This window comes from Denticeps clupeoides, chromosome 13, assembly GCF_900700375.1.
Source record: "Denticeps clupeoides chromosome 13, fDenClu1.1, whole genome shotgun sequence".
Taxonomy (NCBI): domain Eukaryota; kingdom Metazoa; phylum Chordata; class Actinopteri; order Clupeiformes; family Denticipitidae; genus Denticeps; species Denticeps clupeoides.
The window spans coordinates 5,254,628-5,276,807 of NC_041719.1; the positions used below are offsets into that span (position 1 = coordinate 5,254,628).

A 22,180-nucleotide genomic window follows, 5' to 3' on the forward strand; every position below is an offset into this window, starting at 1 on the left:
CTAAGTGCTCAGGTGTTACTTCACTGCCCGAGGACATCCGCACTTTCTGAGAGCACTGTGTGAACGCCAGCGATGCTAAATGCATCCTGACACAGCGCCAGCCAGCCCAGACACTCCATCCTCTCAGTGTGGGAGGGCAAAGCGTAAAAGCATATAAATTACATTTTAAAAATACTATTAAATAGCACTATTTCAAAAATAATAATGAAATAAGTACCGTCAATATGTATGATTTTATTGCTGAAATTAAACGTTATTTTGGCATAATCTGGAACGAAATGTAACAATCTTAATTAATCAGGGGACACATGTTATATGTATTAATAGGTTATAGATTGTTTAATAGAATAATACAACATTTAACTGAGTGTGTGTGTGTGTGTGTGTGTGTGTGAGACACAAACACTTCGAATGGCCACTGCAATCAGCTGGCCCTTGTCACCGGGAAAAATTTACTGAAAACACGACTCCCCCCCATCCCACCCATAAATCTGAGTACAAGGGCTCCGAGAGTTAATGACCAGGCAGTAAAACATGAAGGCAGAGGTCGGGCAGCAGGACGTGTTATGCTGCCAATGAAAAGCATGTGAGGGCTTGGAGGGGCTCCTGGCTCGCGTTCAGCGCATCTGACCAGCGGAGGGGCAGGGAGGCTGCTGGAGGAGGAGGAGGAGGAAGAGAGATGAAGAGATGGAACCAATGTAGGGGGGGGGGTCACAAGAAAGGCGAAGAGGTAACACGCTCGAAACACATGGCGAAGACGTGATCTTTACCAAGCGGCGGAGTGAGTTATTTCCTGTAGCTGCGATTAGAAACACTGTCTACTAACTGACAAGTGACGTTCAAATGACGTCCTCAGCGCGGTGGCACAACTGCACTAGGACACCTGAGATCCTGAGACAAGCTACCAAAAACAGTGCAGGCGTTCAACATGAACTTCAAATTAACTCTTTCTTTGTCTCACGGACGGGGTTCATTTAGGGTCAGGTTCAGGGTGTTTCTGTGTGCGGCGGGCGTAGCCGGGGAGCCGGGGCTGATGTCACGACGAGGAAGGGGCCCAGATGAGGGGCTGATTGGATGAGCCAATCAGAGCACAGGACACGGGGGCACAGGGACGGATGTGTAATTAACTCAATCAGCTTGATAAGGAGGAAGTCTGAGTGCTGCCCATGTGCTGAGAGAAGAGGAAACAACACTGTCCATCTCCCCGGAGCAAAATGAGCATGTGCACAGACACACACACACACACACACACACACACACACACACACACAATGCCCCAACTGTCTAAAAAAACAAAACACACTTTTAAACCCTCTGATGCCAGGAAGAAAAGACCATTTCAAAACTGCACATGATTGTGGATGTAAATTACACACTGACTGCCCTAATTTGGTTCTCTTTTTGCACTGTTCCAGAACCTCAGGTCCTGAGTTTCATCATCATGGCAGCACCCTGGGAACCAGGCTCAAGTTTCACCATTTAAAGGGTCTGCCTTTTCTTACGGACCTGTACCAAAAAAAGGTCTCCAAGGGTGGAGAGGAAGGCGAAGGGGTTAAATGTGCCCACCGCGCCTTCGCAAACCGCACACTGGGCACAGACGCCGCCTGCTAGTGGCTGGAGATAATGGCCGATGATGCGGCGAGAGCAAAGCCTGGTTCTGACTGCAGCGCAGATGAAAGCGCATCTCAGAGAGAGGATCCTAATTTCCATTTTCCGATAAATTGGCCCGCGCCGAGAGTTCACGGGAGCTTGAACTTTCCACTCCCGTGTTTGCACACTGATTGCCTTCATTGCTAATCACGGCTGATGAATTTTCTTAAAGCCGGCGAGAGGAAAATTGGACCTGATGTGTTCCATCCGGCTGCAGCCCATTCGACAGACAGAGAGATTTCAGCTGAAAATGCTCTGCATGTGACCACTTCGAATCACGGCTACTAATGCAGCCGTTTAGCGCATAATAAGATCACTTATTTCATTAGGAGGTGAGAGCTTGGCTGTGTGTTCTAAACTGTAAACTGGCAGATGTGAAAAACAGGAGATGGATAAATAAAAAAAAAAACCAAATCATCAAGTTCGAGACCATAAGGAAGGTTATTTTGAATAATCTGAAATTTAGTGTTCATTCAAATACAGAAGTCAGATTCCTCTGAGTCGCTGGACTTTGCCTTCACACTACTGTCATCATCATAATCAGCTTCATGAGATCTTCATTAACATGAGCGAATGAAAAGCAGCAACAAAAGCTCTTTCAGGACTCGTTTCAGGAAAACTATCCGCAATGTCCAACTTCGGGTGGTTTTGTTCTAAAATTGTCGCAATTATTACAGTTAACAAATCACTTACACTGTTCAAATAATTTCTTTTTTTAATTTATGGGAAATTACAGCCATATAACAGCTGAGAAAAAAAAACGGCCCATATGGTGACACTAAACACAAAAGGACAGTCTTTGTGTTGCACTTCGCCTGAAGTGTGTCTGTGTGTCTCTGAAAGTCTGTTTCAGAGAATGAGCATTTGTGTGTGGAGTGGCATGGGGTCACTGATGGTGAGTCTGAGGATGTGTATGACCGAAGGAGGCGGGGTTCTCAGAAGACTCCCCTGCATGGCCGGGCCACGTGACGCCGCACCGCCGCCTCACACGGCTCCTCGCACCGGGGGGGAGGGAAGAAGGGGGCCGACAGGGAACAGCCCGTCCCGGGCTGGCCGAGCGAGGCGTCAGCGTGGAGCCAGGCCCCGGGCTGACCTTCAGGGAGATCTTTTGTGTGGCAACAAGCTCCCCCATTCAGGACCTTGTGTGTCACTAAACTCTGCTAATGAGCACAGCCGGCAGCCGCGCTGCATCACAGGACTCCCATTCAGCAGGACAATGCAGGAAGGAGAGAGGGAGACGGAGGAAGAGAGACAGAGAGGAGAGGGCTGGACGGGCCAGTAGGCCCTGTCACAAGGCCTGCCCTCAACACCCCCAGAACACACTTTAATGACCGGCCAATCAAACAAGGGGAGTGTGTGTGTGTGTGTGTGTGTGTGTGTGTGGACAAGGGAAATGTAAGGAGGAACTACTGAAGAGACAAAAGCAACAATAACTACTTGGCTGGTGTGTGCATACACACACACACACACACACACACATTGGATTGTGGCAACATTATTTACTTCTCTGCTCCTTTTACACTTCCAGCTATCTCCTCCCAGCCGGAAGGATAAGAGACCAGAGGGAGTCCATATTGGCCGATGGTACCAGTTGCTGTAGTTGCGGCTTACTGGTGCCACCGTTAAAATTGGAATCCCGTGAAACTTAGGTCACCTCCTCCAGGCCCAACCAAATATTGACTGCGTAAACGGAGACCGTTCTCAGGACATTGCAGTATTAAGGAACACTTCTTGACGTATGCCGGTAACATTCGGCTTATTCAAGATTCACAATTTCTAATTCAGCCTTGATAATTCAAACAATTATTGATTATGTTACATGCAGTGGATATAACAGATGTAAGGGTTTTCTTAGATGCCGTAGTATCTTTGTTGATTTGGGATGGTTCTTTCCCAGAACAGGGGACTTGCTAATCACAAAAACGACACAGAAGAGCCAAAAGAAAGAATAGTGTGGATGTCTGCAGCTTCGCCAGCATTGGGAGTCACATGGGCGGCGAGGGGGGTTTGGGGGGTGGAAGGAGGGCACGTCAGTTCCCATTAGCTGGATGGCGGTTTCACAGCCGCTGTACCCAACCCTCCAAGGAGCCGCGGAGGATGCCCATTAAAACTCTGTTAAAACGCTCCCGATGTTGTCGTTGTCGGCGGCGACGGTGGCGGGCCGAGCTCGGACAGGGGGGGCCGCGGCCGAGATGCTCTCCGCTGCTGTCAATACTATGAGCACAGAGGTGCAAGATGGGCAACAACCTAATTCCTGCATCAAACTTTCATGCGCTCTCTGGGATGGAGGAGCAGAGAAGCATCCGCCGGCGTGACCTTTAGTCCCGAACCTTTTAAACCCCCCCCCCCCCCCTCTCTCTCTCTCTCTCTCTCTCTCACACACACACACCAGTCACACTTTTAAAGTCCCCACCTCAGGCTGAATTACATTCGCAGCGGTTAACGTGGGAAACGCTGACCCTTTCAGCACACTCCAGCCCGACTCTGAGTAGCTCTCTGCTCGGCAGTGGTGGACTTCCTGTTATTTATTTAATATAACGCCAGCGGAGCACCTCGGGAGGAAGCATTAAGGAGCATCCATTTATTCCCGGTTTTACCAACACTCCCGGCTGCGGGGAGGAGAGCACACCTCGGGAGTGGAGAGTGCTGTTTTCACGCGCCCCGCTATGGGTTTTTTTAGCAGCCCGCGCTGCCGTAACGCCGAGGCCACATGGGAGGAGGAGACGTGCGACGGAGGCCGAGCGGAGGCAGGATCAATACAGCGCGGGGGCGGAGAGGAAGGGAGAGAGTGAGGACGGCAGGAAGAAAGGCCGGGCAGGACACTGTAAAGCTTCCTGCCCTCAGGTCAACATTGACTGACAGGGGAGAGAGGGGCTCTCCACCCGAACAACAGGTCTCGCTGTGACATATCTGCCACTGCCCAGTCGCCACTAAACCTGTGTGTATGTGTGTTTGTGTAGCATGTTGGGTTGGGGGCAAAAGGCTGGCCATTTTCTTCTCCCCAGTCGCTGTGTGACTGACTTTTTGAGTAACTCAGGCCTCTAAGGGTTCTGACTAATAATTTTTTTTCCCCAATTTCTGAGGATTTAGGGCAACATGTACATTTTAAACCTACCCCTGAACTCAGCGGCCATAATAAGTGCCATCACTTTTCAGTGCTAACTAAAATGTAGATCGTGGGGCAAGTTCATTCATAACATTCACTACCTTCCAAGCATTTATCAGATGCCCTTATCCAGAGCGACTTATAATCAGAAGTGACAGGGACAGTCCCCCTGGAGACACTCAGGGTTAAAAGTCTTAAATGTCAGGGACTCAATAGTAGTGTGTCTGGTTCATAGGCAAGTGTGTTTCCTGCTAGGCTACTACCACCCTAGTTCACTAGTTCACCAATAAGAAAACTTGAATTAAAGTGTGGATAATATGCATAATTAAAGTGCTCATAATGTACATGTTGGTGTAATTAGTTGCCGTGGTCCTGAGAGATCATGTTTTTGACATCCAGTGATATACCGTATGTAGAAGGGGTATTAGGATGTAGAGAATGGAGGGAAAAGGAGGAGGAAGGAAGATGATTGTTGTGCTACACTTGGTAATGTAATGTATTGAAAGAAGGCATTTTAAGTCATCCAGAATAAAGAAAATAGGGTACGTGAGAGTTGTCAACAATGCCTACAGGCCCCCCCCCCTTTAAACTATATTTAAATTCTTCTACTGGTTGAAAAAATATTTTCACAGCAACAAAAGGGCTGTGTGGGCAGGTAGTTCCTCCTCTCCAGCACAGATAACCAGTCCTTTCCTGTTTGTATGGAACGAAATGGCCCTAAATCTTTATTTTGTCGAAGTAAACGCTTTTAGAGATATTTGTTCCTCTATAACATGGGAACACAGACACACACACACACTGGATTTAGACTAAAACCAGAAGGAGGCATTAGGCCGGGGCCTGCAGATCCCATCACCGCCACCCCGCCACAGCTCCACCACCCAGCGGAGACCTCCATTTCCATGTCCCTATAAAACGCACACCACGGCTCAGGCCGGGTACGCCCACGTTGCGGAGCCCCTCCCACAGCGCAGCGCAGGAAATGAGGTTAGCTGTGTGTGTCACAACACACTGCAGGGGACTGACAGGGGAACTCAGGGGGGAGGCCAGGGAATATATGTCAAAGAGTGAAGGCTAAAAAGGAACGTCTGAACCTCGAACTGGTGTTTCTGCGCTCCTGCAGCTAGTAACGCGTATGTAGAGAGGCACAGATTCACTCCGCCGTACCTCACAGGCATCTAATCACCTCACAATTTAATGAAGCATTTCATGACCATGGGTAGAGACTTCTGCGTGACGTCCGAGTGTGAGAACAATGTACTGGCCTCCGATGATTCCCATGGGTCATGGGATTCCCATGCGATTCCCACAGGATGAAAGTCAAGTTCGCTATTAAATCACATGGCCGGGGATAGCACCGGGGCAGATTTTATTTTTTTTCTTCATATCATTCGTGTGGAATTCTAATCAACTTCGAAAGCCGTACGCATAAAAAGCGCAAGCTGGAACACGAGGAGCGCATACAGGAGAAAACCACTAGCCACGTGACCGAGCGGTGTTTCACCGACGCTATGTCACCGTATATAACACCGTTTCGTTGTTATTGCACTATTTACATTTACAGCATCTATCAGACGCCCTTATCCAGAGCGACTTACAATCAGTAGTTACAGGGACAGTCCCCCCCTGGAGCAACTTAGGGTTAAGTGTCTTGCTCAGGGACACAGTGGTAAGTGGGATTTGAACCTGGGTCTTCTGGTTCATAGGCGAGTGTCTAACCCACTAGGCCACTTCCACCCAGTATAGAACGTCAACGACGTTGCATTTTCTTGTCACTCATAAATGGCGCTGCCTGATAATTGCTGATAAAGGCTATATTAGGCCCACCCCTATTGACCGGCGCATGTGGAGAAGAGAGCGACAGGGAGGCGGGAGTTTAGCTCAGAAGGAGAGGGGCTGATCAATAAGTAAAGACCGGTGGGGAAGGAAATCTGTGGCTCGGCTTTGCGCTCGGCCGAGTTCTCACACATTAGCCTGCACAGTCGCTCCTGCTGAGGCTGCGGCGGGGCTTTGGAAGCGTGGAAGCGGGTCTTGTATGCTGGCGGAGTGCAGGCGTCGTTAAAAACTGTGTATTACAAGACTTACAAAAGAGCCTCCCATTCGCTATCGAGGGATTGGTCTCTGTTTTACAGAATTTATAATGGGCTAGTCGGGATCGCCAAAGTGTGATGTGCAGGGGACAGAAGATAAAAAGTGACCTGGACACTCTCTGGATGGCTCTGGATGGTAGAAAATAAAATAAAATAAAAAAACGGATGAGGCCAGAACTCAACTCAGGGAGATGGTAGTAGCTGCGCTACACGTGGTCATGTAATGTTTTGAAAAAAGAGGTTTTAAGAATAAAGGTTCCAGATTAAAGAAAATATGGCATGTGTGAGCTGTCAACAATGCCTACAGGCTCCTCCCCCTTTTAACCACATGTAAATTATTCTTCTGGTTGAAAAAATTAGTTACACAGCAACCTGCCCAGCTGAGTGGGCAGGTAGTTCCTCAGCCGGTCGGGGCACAGACAGTGTCCGACACTCTCCGGATGGCACCGGCGGTGGATAAAAAAAATAAAAATAAATAAATAACTAAAAAAGGAGGAGGCCAGAACTCACTGAGCTTATTCATAGACGTGAGGGAAGGGTGGGAGTGGGGGGGCTGGGCCAGCGTGTGTTTGCTCGATCGACGCCCTCGTTCCCCCCGCTGCGATGAAGTTTATTCACAGGAAATGTGAGGGGAGCCTCACGCCCGGCTGCCTGATCCGAACTGACGTGGCATCTCCTGCAAGCGGAGGAGTTAGCATGTCAGGCAGGTCAGCACGGGGCAAGCAGACAGTCGATAAAATATTCAATACAGCGCTCTGATATCATGGATCTAATACCTCAGGAAAAAAAATAAATAAAGCCCCCGCCCCACTTAGGAAAGCAGAAGGAGAAAGAATTGACGGGTTTGTCTTATCTGTGAGCGAGCTAAAGATTCGGTCAGGAGGTGGGGGTGCCAAGTTCAAAAGTGTAGAAGAAATCTGGTCAAATGTCTCCCGGTGGCAGCTGAGGATAGCGTTCCTAATTAAATTTTTTTTTTTGCTCCTTTTTTTATTTAATGCAACTGTTGAAGTATTAAGTTTGACCTCGGCACCCCCGAGCTTCCCGACAGCCATGTTCATTACAGTAAAGGGGCTCGCAGTCTTTCCAAAACAACAACGGCTATTCATAACTGCATTAGTAGGCTTTAAAATTAAACGTTTGTTTCGGTTCCAGAGCACTTTGTACAGGAAAGGTGCTACGTATAAATGTCAACTAAGCTATCAAAGTGACGCACACCTCTTAAATGCTGCCGCAAGCATAAAAGTACACACAGATTTTCCGTTACTGTGCGTTGATCTGTACTCACATTCCATCATCCGCCCGTCACTTTTTTCAAATTGTCCCGGACATTTCTCCACTGCTGCACCTTTTGCACATTTGAGTCTCGATTGGTGTTGTACGTGTCCTTTTGTATCCATTTGATTTAATTTAATTTCGTTTTTTCATGTTTAGAATCGTGACAACAGTCCTCCCAAACATTTGAGAGATTTTAATGTGCAATTCTTTCACATAATATACGTGTCCTTCTGTTTACATAAAAGTACTGGATTTAATTTTTCCGTGACCTGTCCATCAACATGAAAACAAACATAATGTACGTGCAATGATTAGGAGCATCTATGAAGGGCTTATTAAGGAATTATGGAAAATCACAGGTCCCTGTAAAGCTCCTTTGAAGCAGTTCTGTACACATCCTTCCTTTTAAAAAACGTTCACATGACGTCTGAGTCGGCAAGTCTCCAGCCGGCTTGTGCATTTACTGTAAGACACGATGTGAATTTACGCGGTCTGCCTTGGCTGAGGACAGCCTGCTGTGTTGGGTCACAACTCCGCAGGAGTCCAATAAACACACACACACACCAAGCTGCATACAGAGTGTATACATGCCTGTAGGCCAGACTGCAAGCTGTGTGCGAGTGTGTGTAGGTGTGTGTGTGTGTGTGTATGTGTGTGTGCCTGTATATGGGTTTGCAGAAAGGAGGACTGGAAGATTCCCTTTCACGAGACACCTGCCTTCCATTTCTCGTTCTGCGAGCAGAAAGTAACAAGGCGACGCGGCTTTTGCAGTTTACAACTGGGAGGTGGTAAAAATAGCCGCTTCTCTTCCCAAAAGTGCTGGTTTTTATTTACCGAGGGCGCAGCACCGCACATCGCAGTGACCGACCAGCGTCGCGGCTTTCACATGCCTATAAATAAATGCTTTTCCCTGCCAGGTCCGATGGGGGGCTCGGCACACGGGCCGGACTCCAGTAAAACACTCGGGCGCCAGCAGTGCCGTAAAGCCAGGGGGGCAAAGGGGCGGGCGGGAGAAGGGGGCGCGATACGCCACTGCCACCTCGGCCCACCCCCCCCCTTTCACGGCAGAACGCGCCGCACCAGGACCGCCCACGATCACCGGCCTTAATGTGCTATGCCTCCTCCGCCTCTGTGTCGCTCTGAGCGACGAGGGGGGGGCGAGGCGATTAAAAAAAAAAAAAAAAAAAAAAAAAAGTGGCCCGTGGTTGGTCAGCATGGCAGATCTGAACAAGCTGCCACCCGTCATGCAGGAGATGGCAGAGGGGTGAGGCTTCAGAGCTCCACGGGGAGGTTCTGGTCAGGACGGCCGCTGTTAACGCAAGTAGAAGAAGGAGGGGGGGAAAAAAAAAAAAAAAAAAAAGTGAAGAATGTGGTAGTAGAGCTACGGGAATGCCACTGCTACGTAGCACGGTAACACACATCTGACCTCCGGCACAATGGGCCACATTTTACTCGGATAGACAGAGCACGTGCGCCGGCCTGACAAAGACCCGTCTCTATCCGCCCTGCCCGGGAACCGTGAGAAAGGAACGCTGGCTCCGCGCTCCGGCACAGGAGACCGTTTCATTGACGTCCATTCATTAACATTGCCTGCGTCCAGCGTCTCTGAATGGAAGTGGCCGCTGGAATAATTGTGCCTCCCACCAGCGAGTTTCAGGCAAGTCTCACGCTGCCGGCAAGGAGGACGAAGAAAAAAGAAAAAAAAAAGAAAATGGCAACTCACATTTGTTTTCACTTATGTTATATGATCTCTCGAAGGCCTAATTTGAACAAATCCCCAGCTACAACCTCACACTGCAGTCCACGCATGAGGGCTTTGGCTGAACACACGGGTGCTAATGCTGCAAAAATGTAAATACGGCCGATGGGGAGCAAAGTGGAGGCCTAGCATGCTCCGGCCCCTGGTCTTCGAGCCGATTGCTGCAGAGTACAGGTGTGAGCGTAGGCTCGATGGAAGATGCCTTTTAGGACCCATATTAGGGTGATAGTGGCCTAGTGGGTAACACACTCGCCTATGAACTCGCCTTCCCATCCCACTTACTACCATTGTGTCCCTGAGCAAGACACTTAACCCTGAGTGTCTCCAGGGGGGGACTCTCCCTGTAACTACTGATTGTAAGTCGCTCTGGATAAGGACGTCTGATAAATGCTGTAAATGTATTTCACCCGTAGGAATGCTTGAACTAAAGTGCTGATAATCTGCATGTTGGTGTTGGTAGTGGGCGTGGCCATGTTTGTGAGTATAACTAGTCCACAAAGGAGTGGAAAACTGGCGAAAAAGGGAGGAGATGGATGCGCTACACCTGAGCCTGTGAGGGATTCAACCATCCCGAATCAGGAAGTACACTGTCAATCATGCATACAGGCTCCTCCCCCTTTTAAACTTTGTTTATGTAATGTCATTAGTCTCCAGGAATTAAGGGCAAAACCACAGAGTCACCCCAAAGTTGCAAAGCTCATCTAAACACGAACGAGAGCAAGCAGAGAAATCGCCGCCACTCCAGTCCTTGCTGGCAGCGCCCGGCTCTTCCCACGGTGCACTGGGAGATCACTCCATGCCCCGGGGCCAGCAACCCGGCGCAGAGAGCCTGGTGGTGAAAACTTAATGACTTGTCCGGTTTAATCTCCACATCTTTAGCCAGAAAGATGAGGAGATGAGACTCCCCGTCCCGCTCCTTCCCTATCACTCGGAGCGCCGTACGCGCCGTCAGCAGGGCCTCAGCCCCACGCCGTTAACTTTTCACGTTAAATACGGACACACACAGCCTGGCATCGTAATGTAATAATCGCAGCGTCGCGCAGCACTAAAGCACTCCCAACTACAAACAGCGCGCACCGTAAAAGTGAAATACGCGGTGCAACCTCGCCGGACGCCCTCGTATATAAAGACATTAGGGCAGCGCGAGGCGGGCTCAGGTCGCGGAGGAAGTGACTGATTAAGCCGTCGAGGTAGAGCGAGCGAACGGACAGGATGGGGAGGTCACCCAAACACCAGAGTGAAAGAATGTGGATATGGCTGCAGGAGGAAAAAAAAAAAAAAAAAACCTTAATGTCTGGCAGATGACAGATCCCCGAATTCCTTCCTTGCGCCTACAAGACGGCGGCCACTCCGGCGAACACTGCGGCTTTATGCGGCCGCGCGGTTCCCGGGGCTCGGCGCTGATTAGAATGCTGGCAGAAAATAAAAACTGCCCATTGAAGGAGATCGCCCCAAGGTCCTAATCTGAAATCATATTTTGCAGTGGCGCACAGGAACAAAGCGGGCCCAGTTCGGCGCGTCGTCTTTTTGTCACTTCGCACAAAGGCTGGCCCTCAAATGCTCTCCCGCAACAATGGCCCCTCAGGACTCGCAACCATGCGAAGAATGGGACCAAACCATACAGAAACACATTTTAAAACACACTTTGCACTGGGCCTGACATCTGAGATAAATAGAAGCCCCTCTTTCAAGGCTTTAATGAAATTCCGGGTGAGGGTGGGTGGGGGTGGGGGGTAGTGAGGAATGGACCCCGCCCTCTTTGAAAGGACTTTAGATTACTCTGAATTACGACCCGTTCACAGGCCACATCACAGCCTGACATTTTGTTTTGTGTGTGTGTGTGTGTGTGTTTTCTTGATGGGTCAAGGGTGGCTGGAAAAGACAAGAGGTGAGGGGTTTTGTTCCCAACCAAACTAATCATCCCAGTAATGGCGGTAATTGCATTTTATTAAAATAATGATGGAGGGCGGGGCGCAGTGTACATGTGGGGCTCTGGAGCGTGTTAGCAGGTTGTGTGGTTTTAGCCCGATCAGCTGGTTCAGGGTGGGAGCACCACGACAATTTAAATATTGCCAACTAGTACATTTAATTTCAATTTTTTGATCCAACGGCTGAGCTTAATAAAGAATGACAGGCATTTGTAGATCAAGTGTCACCATGTCAGCTGGATTTAATGGCCAACAGTGCGGTTGAATGTCATATAACATCCAACTCTTGCTGGCAAGAATTTTTTTATTTTTTTTTGGTATCTGGGAATAGTCTCACACTCTTTATCCTGCTTTTTCCTCGTTGACGAAAAAAAAAACAAAAAAACCTGCTTTTATTAAACTCGGTGAGTACAAAGTGTCTGTACAAAGTCCATCTCTTAAGAGGAAAGCTTTTGGCGCTGCGAGGCCCTGGAAGATCGTATCCTGTAGGGACGGCGGCATCCACTGAAACAGCGGTTAAGCCAGGCTCAGACACTCATCTCCGCATGGCCCCGCGAATGGCCCATTCCCACCGGCCCTTTATCCTTTACACCTCCACAGGAAGTTCACTCGAACCCCGGAGCGCCACAGCCCCGCCACCTCTCCGATGCTCTTCTTTGACACAGCAAGTCCGTGAAATTTCAGACATTTTTTGCATCGTCCTCCCTATTTGGACGCTTGTGCAAAAAAAAAAAAAAAAACAAGGTGGGCAGGGTGACGCAGTCAGCTGACGACGGGGGGACTTTCTCAATGCGTCCTGGAGATGAGGAGGGTTCAAGGGCCCCAGCCCTGTGACACGGTCTCCGCAGAACCGCTGTACTCCAAATATTTACTCTCCATGGAGCCTTGGGCTGAGTGCACTGTTAGGATTTTACATATCCTTTACAATGCACCAGGGCTCTGGGATATACAACACCGCGTCGCAGCATGAAAAGACAAAGATGAGCGGCTGCGATGGCGCGCCTAAGGACGAGTCACAAATTCTTGATAATAATTATGATGGCTCATCTATAATCTTATGCAACGTCTTAATATTCTTGAGAAAAATTTACTTAGAGCGCTACCTGGAGTATTTCATCTGTACTGGTAGGGCTGTGCGATATGGCATCATATTCATATTGTGATATAAATTTAACCATAGCAAGTGGACAGTATAAATTGTGGTATATAATTTTTTTATATAAGTCCATAGCAAAGGCACTTCAGCAGGAAGTTGTATAATAAAATTTTACAGATACATCAACATGTAGCATAACCTTATACCAGATAAAACAATATCTGGGACTTTCTGTCACACCCATAATGCCATTGAAATAACACATGCTTGTTCATATGTTATCATGCTGTCCATCCAGCATTTTATTTTGTGATTTTTATAATCATAATGACTTTTTTTTTTTTGCACAGGGCACCAATGCGCCCCGTCAGAATCCAATCGCAGGCGTGGAATTGATCGGGCAAGGTGACACGCGCACTGAACTGAAGTGCGCAGTGACCGGCTGATTACTGACAGACTGAAGGTTTGTTTTATTTTATTTATTGGGGCTGAAGTATTTTTAAGACCTTTAAACTCTAGATTTGAGGATAACTGGTCATTTTTAATTACATTTAAGGCTAACTCGAATTTATGACTTCTAAAAAATATGTGGAAACCCTGCCGTGCACTCTGAGCTCTTGTCCAAAAATAATGAATCGTGATACGAAAATTTATATTGCATACCACAGAACTATGTACTGGTTTACAACACGTGCTCTTATTGTAAGCATAAAATGAGAATCCAAAAAAATGTGGCAATATGGTTGCAACACAATGGCCCATATGCCAATTAACTAAGTGTGCCATTTTTTATTAAAGGCAGTAAATTAAAAAAATGTTACCACAAATCTTAACACATACATAAAAGAAACATTGTAATATAATTAGGTCCCTAATGATTGATACAGTCTTTAATTAATGTACAATTTTTAATTTTTCTTGAGTGTGTGCTTATTTCCATATAACACTTTATTTATTGCCATATAAAACCATATTACACAAGAACAGCAGCAACAACGTTCGCGAATGAACCCAGTTCCCACAGTGACATAAGTGAGAAAGGAGTGGCAGCTCTTTCAGCGCTTCCTGAGCCAAGCAATTCAATTTACTCTGACAGCGGCCCTCGGTGCTCATCAAACTTCACCTGCTCTGCAAACTTTGAAAGCTATGAAAATTCAGCCTTTTTTTGCATGAGGAGAGATGATCCAGGGACACTTCTGGCCTCCACTGAAACTCAGACTTCACTCGGATGGAGAAACCTTCCTTTAACACCGAAAAATCCCTCATCGAGAAGAAAAAAGAAAACATATATAATAACAGTTTCCCTTTATTCCTGCACCCAATTTTAGCCATATTGAGAGTCCGAGGTTGACTGCCATTAAGCTGAGGGAGTCGCAGGCTGTAATTTGTGAGCCTCTGGTGGCTTTTGGGTAATTTGACGCAGGCCTTCATTAGAAAAGTGTTGGCAGTGATGATAAAGCAGGGCTTGCTTAAGAGTGATGATCAGTTTTGGAGGACACGGCGAGCAGGGAAAGCCACGTGCAAGGCATTAGGCGCTTCCCCCCATTGATAATTACAGACAGAGGGTCGGAGTGGCTCGGCTCTACGCCTTCGTTCCTTGGCGGAGCTGGTGCTAACTTCGACAGCTTTTAATGCTTCCGTACACATGTGCAAATTCATTATCTCTCTCTCTCTCTACATATACATACATATACACATGTACATAAAAAGTCATTGTGAATCCTAGCCTCACACACTACGGGTCAAGGTCAATGCTCAGGGTCCGGGAGTGGCAGAAGACGAGCTTTTGTATACCTTCTCCCGTAGTCGGTTTACATTTTACAGGCTGTCTCTCGGCCATGGTGCAGTCCAGCACAAATAAACCAAAACAGAATGTGGAAAGCCGAGCGCCGCTCTCCCGAAGAGAAGTAAACACCGGCCTGTGTTTTCGCTGTTAGTGTGAAAGGCGGGACGTCAGGGCTGCAGTGAATCCCACTTCTGACCACCCCACGCACATGACTTCTCATTTCAGCTAATGCGCGAGCAATGGGAAGGGGAAAATTAGGGGCCGACAGGAGGAGTGGGAGAACTGCAGGACTGCTTGGGACTAATTCGATCTGAAATTAATGAGGCTAAGTCGTGTTTTTCCTTCAGGGAAGGTGAGAGGCTGCCGTTTTAGGTATGCAAATGAGGGGAAATTGTGGACGGGGGCACCTGGCTCAGGCCCGGACTGTGGAGTCTTGAGTTACAGCCCGCTCCGGCAGCGGATGCTTGCCGGGGCTGTTTTATGTAATGTGAGGTGAGGGCCAAATTGCAAAGCAGACTTTTTTTTTTTCTTCTTCTTTGGGAGCTTGTACGGGATGTGTCTGTGGTTCGTTCGTCTGCATTGATAGAAATCTCAAGAAATACAACGTATGATCAGCACACGAAAGGAGGGAACTGAAATACTACTCGAGTAAAGGAAGATGCCCAATTCATCTTATTTTAGGCATGTCCAAATTATTGAGGACTACTTGAAAGGACGAGTAGAGAAAAAAAAAAATCTTAGCAAATCATGTAATGAATTCATTGTGCATTAAAAAGTAATTACAAATTGTAAAAAACTGATTGATAAATGCTTGAAAATGTATTTTAAACATAATGCATAATGCAACTATGAACTGAATGAAGTTGTTGAAGATCAAGACTTTCTCCACCCTCACTAACACACACACAGTGTCCGTTCTAATCACCGGGCCGTGTGTTTTGTGTTGTCTGTGGTGTGATGACGGATGCCCGGCCCCCTCCTTCCTCAGCTGCCTGGTCCCAGGCTCCCAGTTTCCCCTCCAGGTTCATCTTAATTACTTCACAATTAGACCATTGCAAATGGCGTCTGGGCGTGGACTCCTCTGTCTGAGCGGCCTTGGTGTTTTCAATTTCCTGCAGTAATGGCTCTGAAATGTCTGCCCCCACACCAACGCCTGCCAAGCTGACCCCTCCAGGCCCAGGGGTCGTGACCCGAGTCGCCTGCCGGGGCTCCAGGAGAGCCCCTGGGGCGGCCGTGCCGGCGCGGAGTTCATCGACGACATGCCGCCTGTTGGAGTCTGGTAGGGCCGGACAGCAGGCATCATGAGACGAGACACTCAGACACCAGACACCACAAACGCCACGACTGGTGTCAAGGGGCCGAGACCGATCGTCGCTTCTCCGTGCGCCGGCTGACAAAAAGGCCATTGAAGACATCAGGTCACACCCCATCAGAAGTGTCAGGGACGTGAAGAAGCTCTTTATTCACTGCACAAGGGATCATTATGCTTACTAAACCCTTCACGCAAAGCATGGTTGGGGCTTCCTTTCATCCAGACTTTAACGCTTGGATTTACTAGTTTTTTTAATCATAAAAAAAAAAATCATAAAAAGAAGCAATAAAACCAAATTTGGCCCAGGAAATTTATATCCTGAGCATGACAGATCACTCCAATATCAGCTAGCCTATCTCAATGAATATCACATGGGCTCTTTTGTTGCTTCTGTCCAAAAAACGGACACGTAATACTACGCATCAGGCCGAGCTTCTGTGCCCACATTCCTCATCTTCATCATAGCTCTGGAGATTCTTTAAACCTAAAGAGCACGTTGCAGCGAGTCCAACTGCGCCGTGGTAACTCGATCCGCCGCCGCGCTGAGCGCCCTGGTCAAGAGGCTCATCAATTCTTATTTAAGACCTGTTCCATATAACTCTTTCATCCCGCTCGCATTATTACAATATATTGAACTGGGTCTGCCATTTACTTTCCACAGAGGCACCGTTTCTGCTGCATGTCCCAGCGGGTCAATTTAAACAAAACAGCACGTTAAAAACCGACGGGGGGGGGGGGGTAACCCTACGCTTTTCAGTTTTCAAAAAAAGTATGAGCAAACACTGATACCTAAGAGAAAGGGGGAGGACCTCTGAAAATAAATCCCGCCGAGTGTGTGCACAAATATCAATAAACACAATCCTTCCGTCTCGGAAGCTTCCTGCTTTATTTGATTAAGCGGGGTGAAAAACAGAGCGGTCATGCTTGTTGCTTTTCTTCCTCTTCACTTCCCTGCAATCTTCCCCACACCTAATGGGAATCGGAAGTTTAAGTGGAGCAGCCTGGCTAGCCCCTGCCTAACCTCCCCATCTGGAAGGGAGCTTGCCAGCCTTGGGGCTACTCCCAACCCTTCCCAGCTGTTGGGATCGGGGCTTTTTTGTTTTTGTGGGCTTGAGAAAGCATATTTTTATAAATGACTGCCATATCCTCCACCAGCTGCTGACCCCGATCCGGTCCGCGGCGGACGGGGGCATGTTTCTCATTTGGCCCGGCCGCACAACGCCACTGACCCTGCCGCGGTCAGCACGCTAGCCTCGACGGCTCGGCGCGCGAAGGGCCCGAGGCCGCAGCGGTGAGGCGGCGGACATCCCCCTCGGCCAGGGACCGGGGGGGGGGGGGGGATAATGTTTGTGGACGGCGCGCACGCGGTGCGATGATGTGTTGACAATCAGGCCTGCTGTCCCACGGGTCCCACCAGCATGACACAGATGTGTGGCTGTGAGTCACAAGGCTGGACCCACCGCGTCCGGCGGTTTCCTGATCAAAGCGCCGCGTCGAGGGAGGAGTCACACTTCGGCACACAATAAAACTGTGTGTTAGCGGAGTTTCCACGGTCCCCCCCAAGATGAGACACCCCCGCTGACGACAGCTCTGTCCAGATTACAGCACTTCGGAAAGTCTGTCTTCATCACCTCTCACCATCGGCGTCATGTAGGATGTGTTGACCTGGAAGGAAGCTGTTATTTATTTATTTTGGGGACTTCGGCAGCCCTGGGGGACGGGAACAAGGGCGCAAGAGGCACCTCGGCTTGTGAAAATTTCAAGAGCCCAGAATACCTGCGCGGCGGAAAAAAAGGACCGTCGCACGGCTCCTGACATGTTTCCCCCGCACCGCGGGACGCCTGGCATTAATTAAAAATAAATTCGCCGTCAACGCTTAGGCTGGTGCCAATACACCGCATGTTTGCACTGATGCAGTATTGATGAGGCCACCGACGCTGCATAATTCATGGGGGTTGGGCCACCCCAGGCGAGCAGGCAGAGAACAGGCCCGGCTGCCGAGATCTAAAAAAAAAAAAAGTTAAAAATTAAAAAATGAACACCTTGATATTGGTAAATGTACCTGGCCATTTTCAGCAGCGCCCAATGCTGGTGACTGGACGTGACTCCTTGTGAGTCCCTGTGAAGGTGTTCAGGGTCCCAGATGCCAGAGGACCTCGGGCCAGTAAAGCTTTACAGGGTCAATGCACCTCATGATCTCATAGAACCGCTTCGTCCACACATGAAGCTGTTGCTCGTACCCAGAGGGACTTGCGTTGTCCTTAGTCGCAGGCTCAGACGGCCTGGAGAAATGTCGTGCTCTGGTACTCAATCATGGTAGTAAGTGGGATTTAGAACGTACGACTCCTGATATGTCCTAACCCTGGGTTTGAGAAATCTGTCAGTATTCACATACTGGTCACACAATATAGGAAGCGATTCTGGAAATAAGGGCTGGACGGACCAGTCAGAGCACCGGGTCTTGGCCTCAGCCCGTCTCTACTCTCCGCTCTGATAATTGTACAGTCATACTCTACCGCGGCAGCACTGTAATTACGGAACGCCGGAGGCTTCAAAGGGCGCAGGAAACCTCTTCACAGGCGGCGAGAACTCTCGCGACTCGGCAGCCCTCGGTTTTGTTTGGGCCGGTATTGTTTTTGGCCCTCTCGGTATACTCCAAAATACATGTCGAGGCAACGGCTGCATATTTCCTATGTTAGAATTGCTGGAGCCGATTACAAAGTGCAGCGGCGTGTAATGGCTGCAAATTGGATGCTGCCTTTTCTGGGAGGCGGACGAGAATAAAAACCTGATATCAGCGAGGTCTTATCTAAACAAACGCGAGCGGCCTGCAGTTCTCTGGCTTCGCTCAGGGCTTTGCACCTCCAGAGAGAGTGGTGGCAGCGGGCTGACCCCGGACTGACCAAAATGTGACAGGGTTCTTATACATTTTTACAAAAGAATTTCCCTGACTTTTTAAATGACTCTGATTTACAATTTACTCAAATTTACTCAACCCTAAGTACTATGAAATAGAGCAAAATTTCCCACTGGACCGTGTGACAGGGTTCACTACGCAAAGCCAGCAAAGATACTATGGTCCTGCGCAAGTTTTAAACATATTATAACTGTAGAAAAACGTTTCTCACGCAGTCTTACAGGAACTATGTACTTCATGTTTTTGAAATCAGATTTCAATAACGTTTATATGTTATCATGTCATGACTTTATATGCTTATTTCGTATTCCAAAAGTTGATTTAAAAAATGATTCTGATGATCTGAAACTGTCAGAAGAGTCGTTCAGAGTACAGGTGCATAATTTAAACCATAATAAAGTCAACAAAACCAGTCAATATGAGGACCTGGGCCCACCGCCCACTGGTAATTACATACTTCAAAAAACACGGAAAGAGTCGCGTTGGTTAATAATGAAACACTCCGTTCTCTTGCAGATCACACACGCGGCCGCACACCAAGCCTCAGGGGTGTCCAACACGCAGCATGGAGTGCAGATTTAGTGTCGTACCCACACAAGCTGCTGCTTTTTAAAATTGGGGTTTATTTATTTATTTCTTCCAGGCGGGACTGTGAGGACGTCCGCACACAGCAAACAAACAATTTATCTTTGTTAACGCTCATTTATTATTTTCTTTATTCCATTTAAATAGGAGTCAACATTGCACATGTAACATCACTGTGACCGGCTTTGGCAATGCAGCATTAATTTAACATACGAGACGAGACTATGGACACGAAACAGACTCTACAGAAATATTAAAAATAGATCACAGAATGCACAACGTTCAAATGCCAATAATACAGGTGGGATATTGTGCACCATTTAAAAATTTTATCATTTATTTATTACTGAGATGTCTGCAGTTAAGAATTATAACCAGTTTGGTCCACTCAGCCTAAGTTGGTCTCCTCCTTGGTGAGCAGCTATTGTCAAAATGGACGCATTTGCCCATGAAGGCCCAGGGCAGCTGTGCCATTTTGAACCCTCCATTTACTGCTGTGGGGGAGATGCTGCATTTGGAGGCGCTGCCGAGCGTGGAGAGAGACACTCTGAGTGCTCAGGCCTCTAGGTGCATTACTCTGTTTGTGTGCGTGTGTATGTGTGACTTTTTTTGGGGACTAGAAAACCAAACCGGAATGGGTGCTCGGCCTGGACTAGCTAGCGTTGCCTAACCTGGCGGTGGACAGAGGCGGCTTCGTCTTTGGGCTGTGGCGTCTGCGCTCCTCTCCTCTTCACTTTCACCCTCACACAGACGCCAAATCAATACCGCAGAGTGGGGAATGATGGATGGGATACGCATGCTTAAGAAGAAATAAATAAATAACAAAACAAACACAACCAAATAAATAAATACATGGTATGGCAGAAATGGCCTCCTTTAGGAAACACCTGCAGAAAAAAGAAAAGAAAAAAAGAAAGAAAAAAAAAATGCAAGAGTTGTGTTTTAAATGCCAGGACGACTGCTTAATCGTTCCGTCATTCCTGAGACACCTCCCTCCGGTTCAATTAGCAACCCTGCCCGGACCTTTCCAGCTCCATTACGGACAACCGACCATCAGCTGCTTGCTGGAAGTGTTTGGAGGGGGTTGTTGATGAAACAGGAAGCGATGCCCACACCAAAATAAGAGTAGCGGCACACAAGAACTATAATGGTTGCACCAGGTGTGACGAAATAAAGCCATAAAGAGTTTTTTTTTAAATGATGCTATAAAGTTCGTCTTAACAGAGAACATAACAGAGAATCACAAGCACCATGTCCATTTTCCAACTTAAAGGTTGATTCCACTACCGCGTAGACAAAACCACCAATAAAAACGGAAATCTGCTTGGCAGTAACAGCATAATCATTCCATGAAATGTGTAAAAAAAAAAAAAAAAAAAGGGCATTTTATGTGGGGAAGAACAGGACACTATATGCATAAAAAGTGTGTGTGAGTGTGCTACGTATGCACTTGTGTGTCTCTGAAGCTGCTGTGAGCGTGTTGGGGGCGGGGAGGCTGTACTTCCTTGTATATATGTGTAAGTGATCTAAGCGTTCGGGCCCTGAGTAATGTGTGTGCACAGTCTTTGTGGGTAATGACTGCTCTGCGCTTCGGACCTCTTATTTGCTCATCTTAACTCAATTAAGAGGAAATAACGCGGCCCTGACCGGAGGATGAACCGGCTGCTGAGACGGGCCAGTCTCTGGGCTGAAGGGAGCTTCATCAGGCTCAGGATCCCAACACCTCACACTGAACCCAAACACCATTTCATGTGTACGTCCACATAAGTGTGTGTGTTGTGCGAATGCTTTTGTGCGTGGTGCTCTGGTTAGGCCTTGTACATGAAAAGCAGACAGCGAAAGCCTTACACGGCCCCAAAGTTACCAGAGGGAAGACTCCGTCTGTGTAGTATCTCTACATCTCTCCCATTACCGGCTGCCTGTCACACAGTGAATGTTCCTGAAGGGCCTGAGGAGAGGGGGCATTACCAGACGCCGCAGTCAGATGAGAGCAGAAAGACAAAAATGAAGAGAAGGAAAGACGGGAAGATGAAAAAGAAAAAAAGCAATAACTTGTCAGTGAGAGGGTGAGAGTGTGTATGTGAGAGAGAGAGAGAGATCACGCGTTGGTGTGTGAGAGAAAGCATGAGAGGCGGAGAGAGTATGGGTGTGTCTATGGGAGAGAGAGAGAAACATGTCCATGTGCATTATTAGCTGTGGAGCTGGTGAGGATTTTATTATTCAGAACACACAAAATTATGATAATGATGATGTTTATTAATAATAAAAATATAACTTGGCGGTTGTGCCATGATGTGGACAGGATTAAATGCATCCTCCTTGACTGACTCTCCCTCCTGACACACACAAGCTCCATACTCTGGCCTAGGGTGTGTGTGTGTTTGTGTGTTAATGAGCATGCAACACTTGGTCACCGCCGGCGCACTGCCACTAATACATCCGTAAAGAGCCCTGCTGTGGAGCAGGGAACTCTGCCACTGACGCCCAGGAGGTAATCAAGTTCACAGATTAAGAGCACTAAAGCTGTGAGATGTGCCCGGCTCAGGGTGCTGCTTATCTCCTTACGTGTGTGTGTGTGTGTGTGTGTGTGTGTGTGTCCCTTGGCTTCCACATATTAACACTACAGACCTGCCTGAATTTCTTGTGGGAAAATAAAACTAGATAGAATAGAAAATA

At 47.9% G+C, this 22,180-nt stretch overlaps 1 protein-coding gene across 2 annotated transcripts in view; it reads right to left on the minus strand.

Moving 5' to 3' along the window:
- The window catches only part of bcas3 (BCAS3 microtubule associated cell migration factor), a 180,301-nt gene that overhangs the window by 59,679 nt on the left and 98,442 nt on the right, over nt 1–22,180 (minus strand). The window contains exon 23 of one of the 2 annotated variants that reach the window (XM_029000656.1): nt 19,688–20,391. The exons of the other annotated variant lie outside the window; for it this stretch is intronic. Coding sequence (XP_028856489.1) covers nt 20,381–20,391 — 11 coding nt within the window. The 3' untranslated portion in view covers nt 19,688–20,380. Of the gene's footprint in view, nt 1–19,687; nt 20,392–22,180 lie in introns of those variants that run through there. 2 annotated transcript variants of the gene reach the window in all.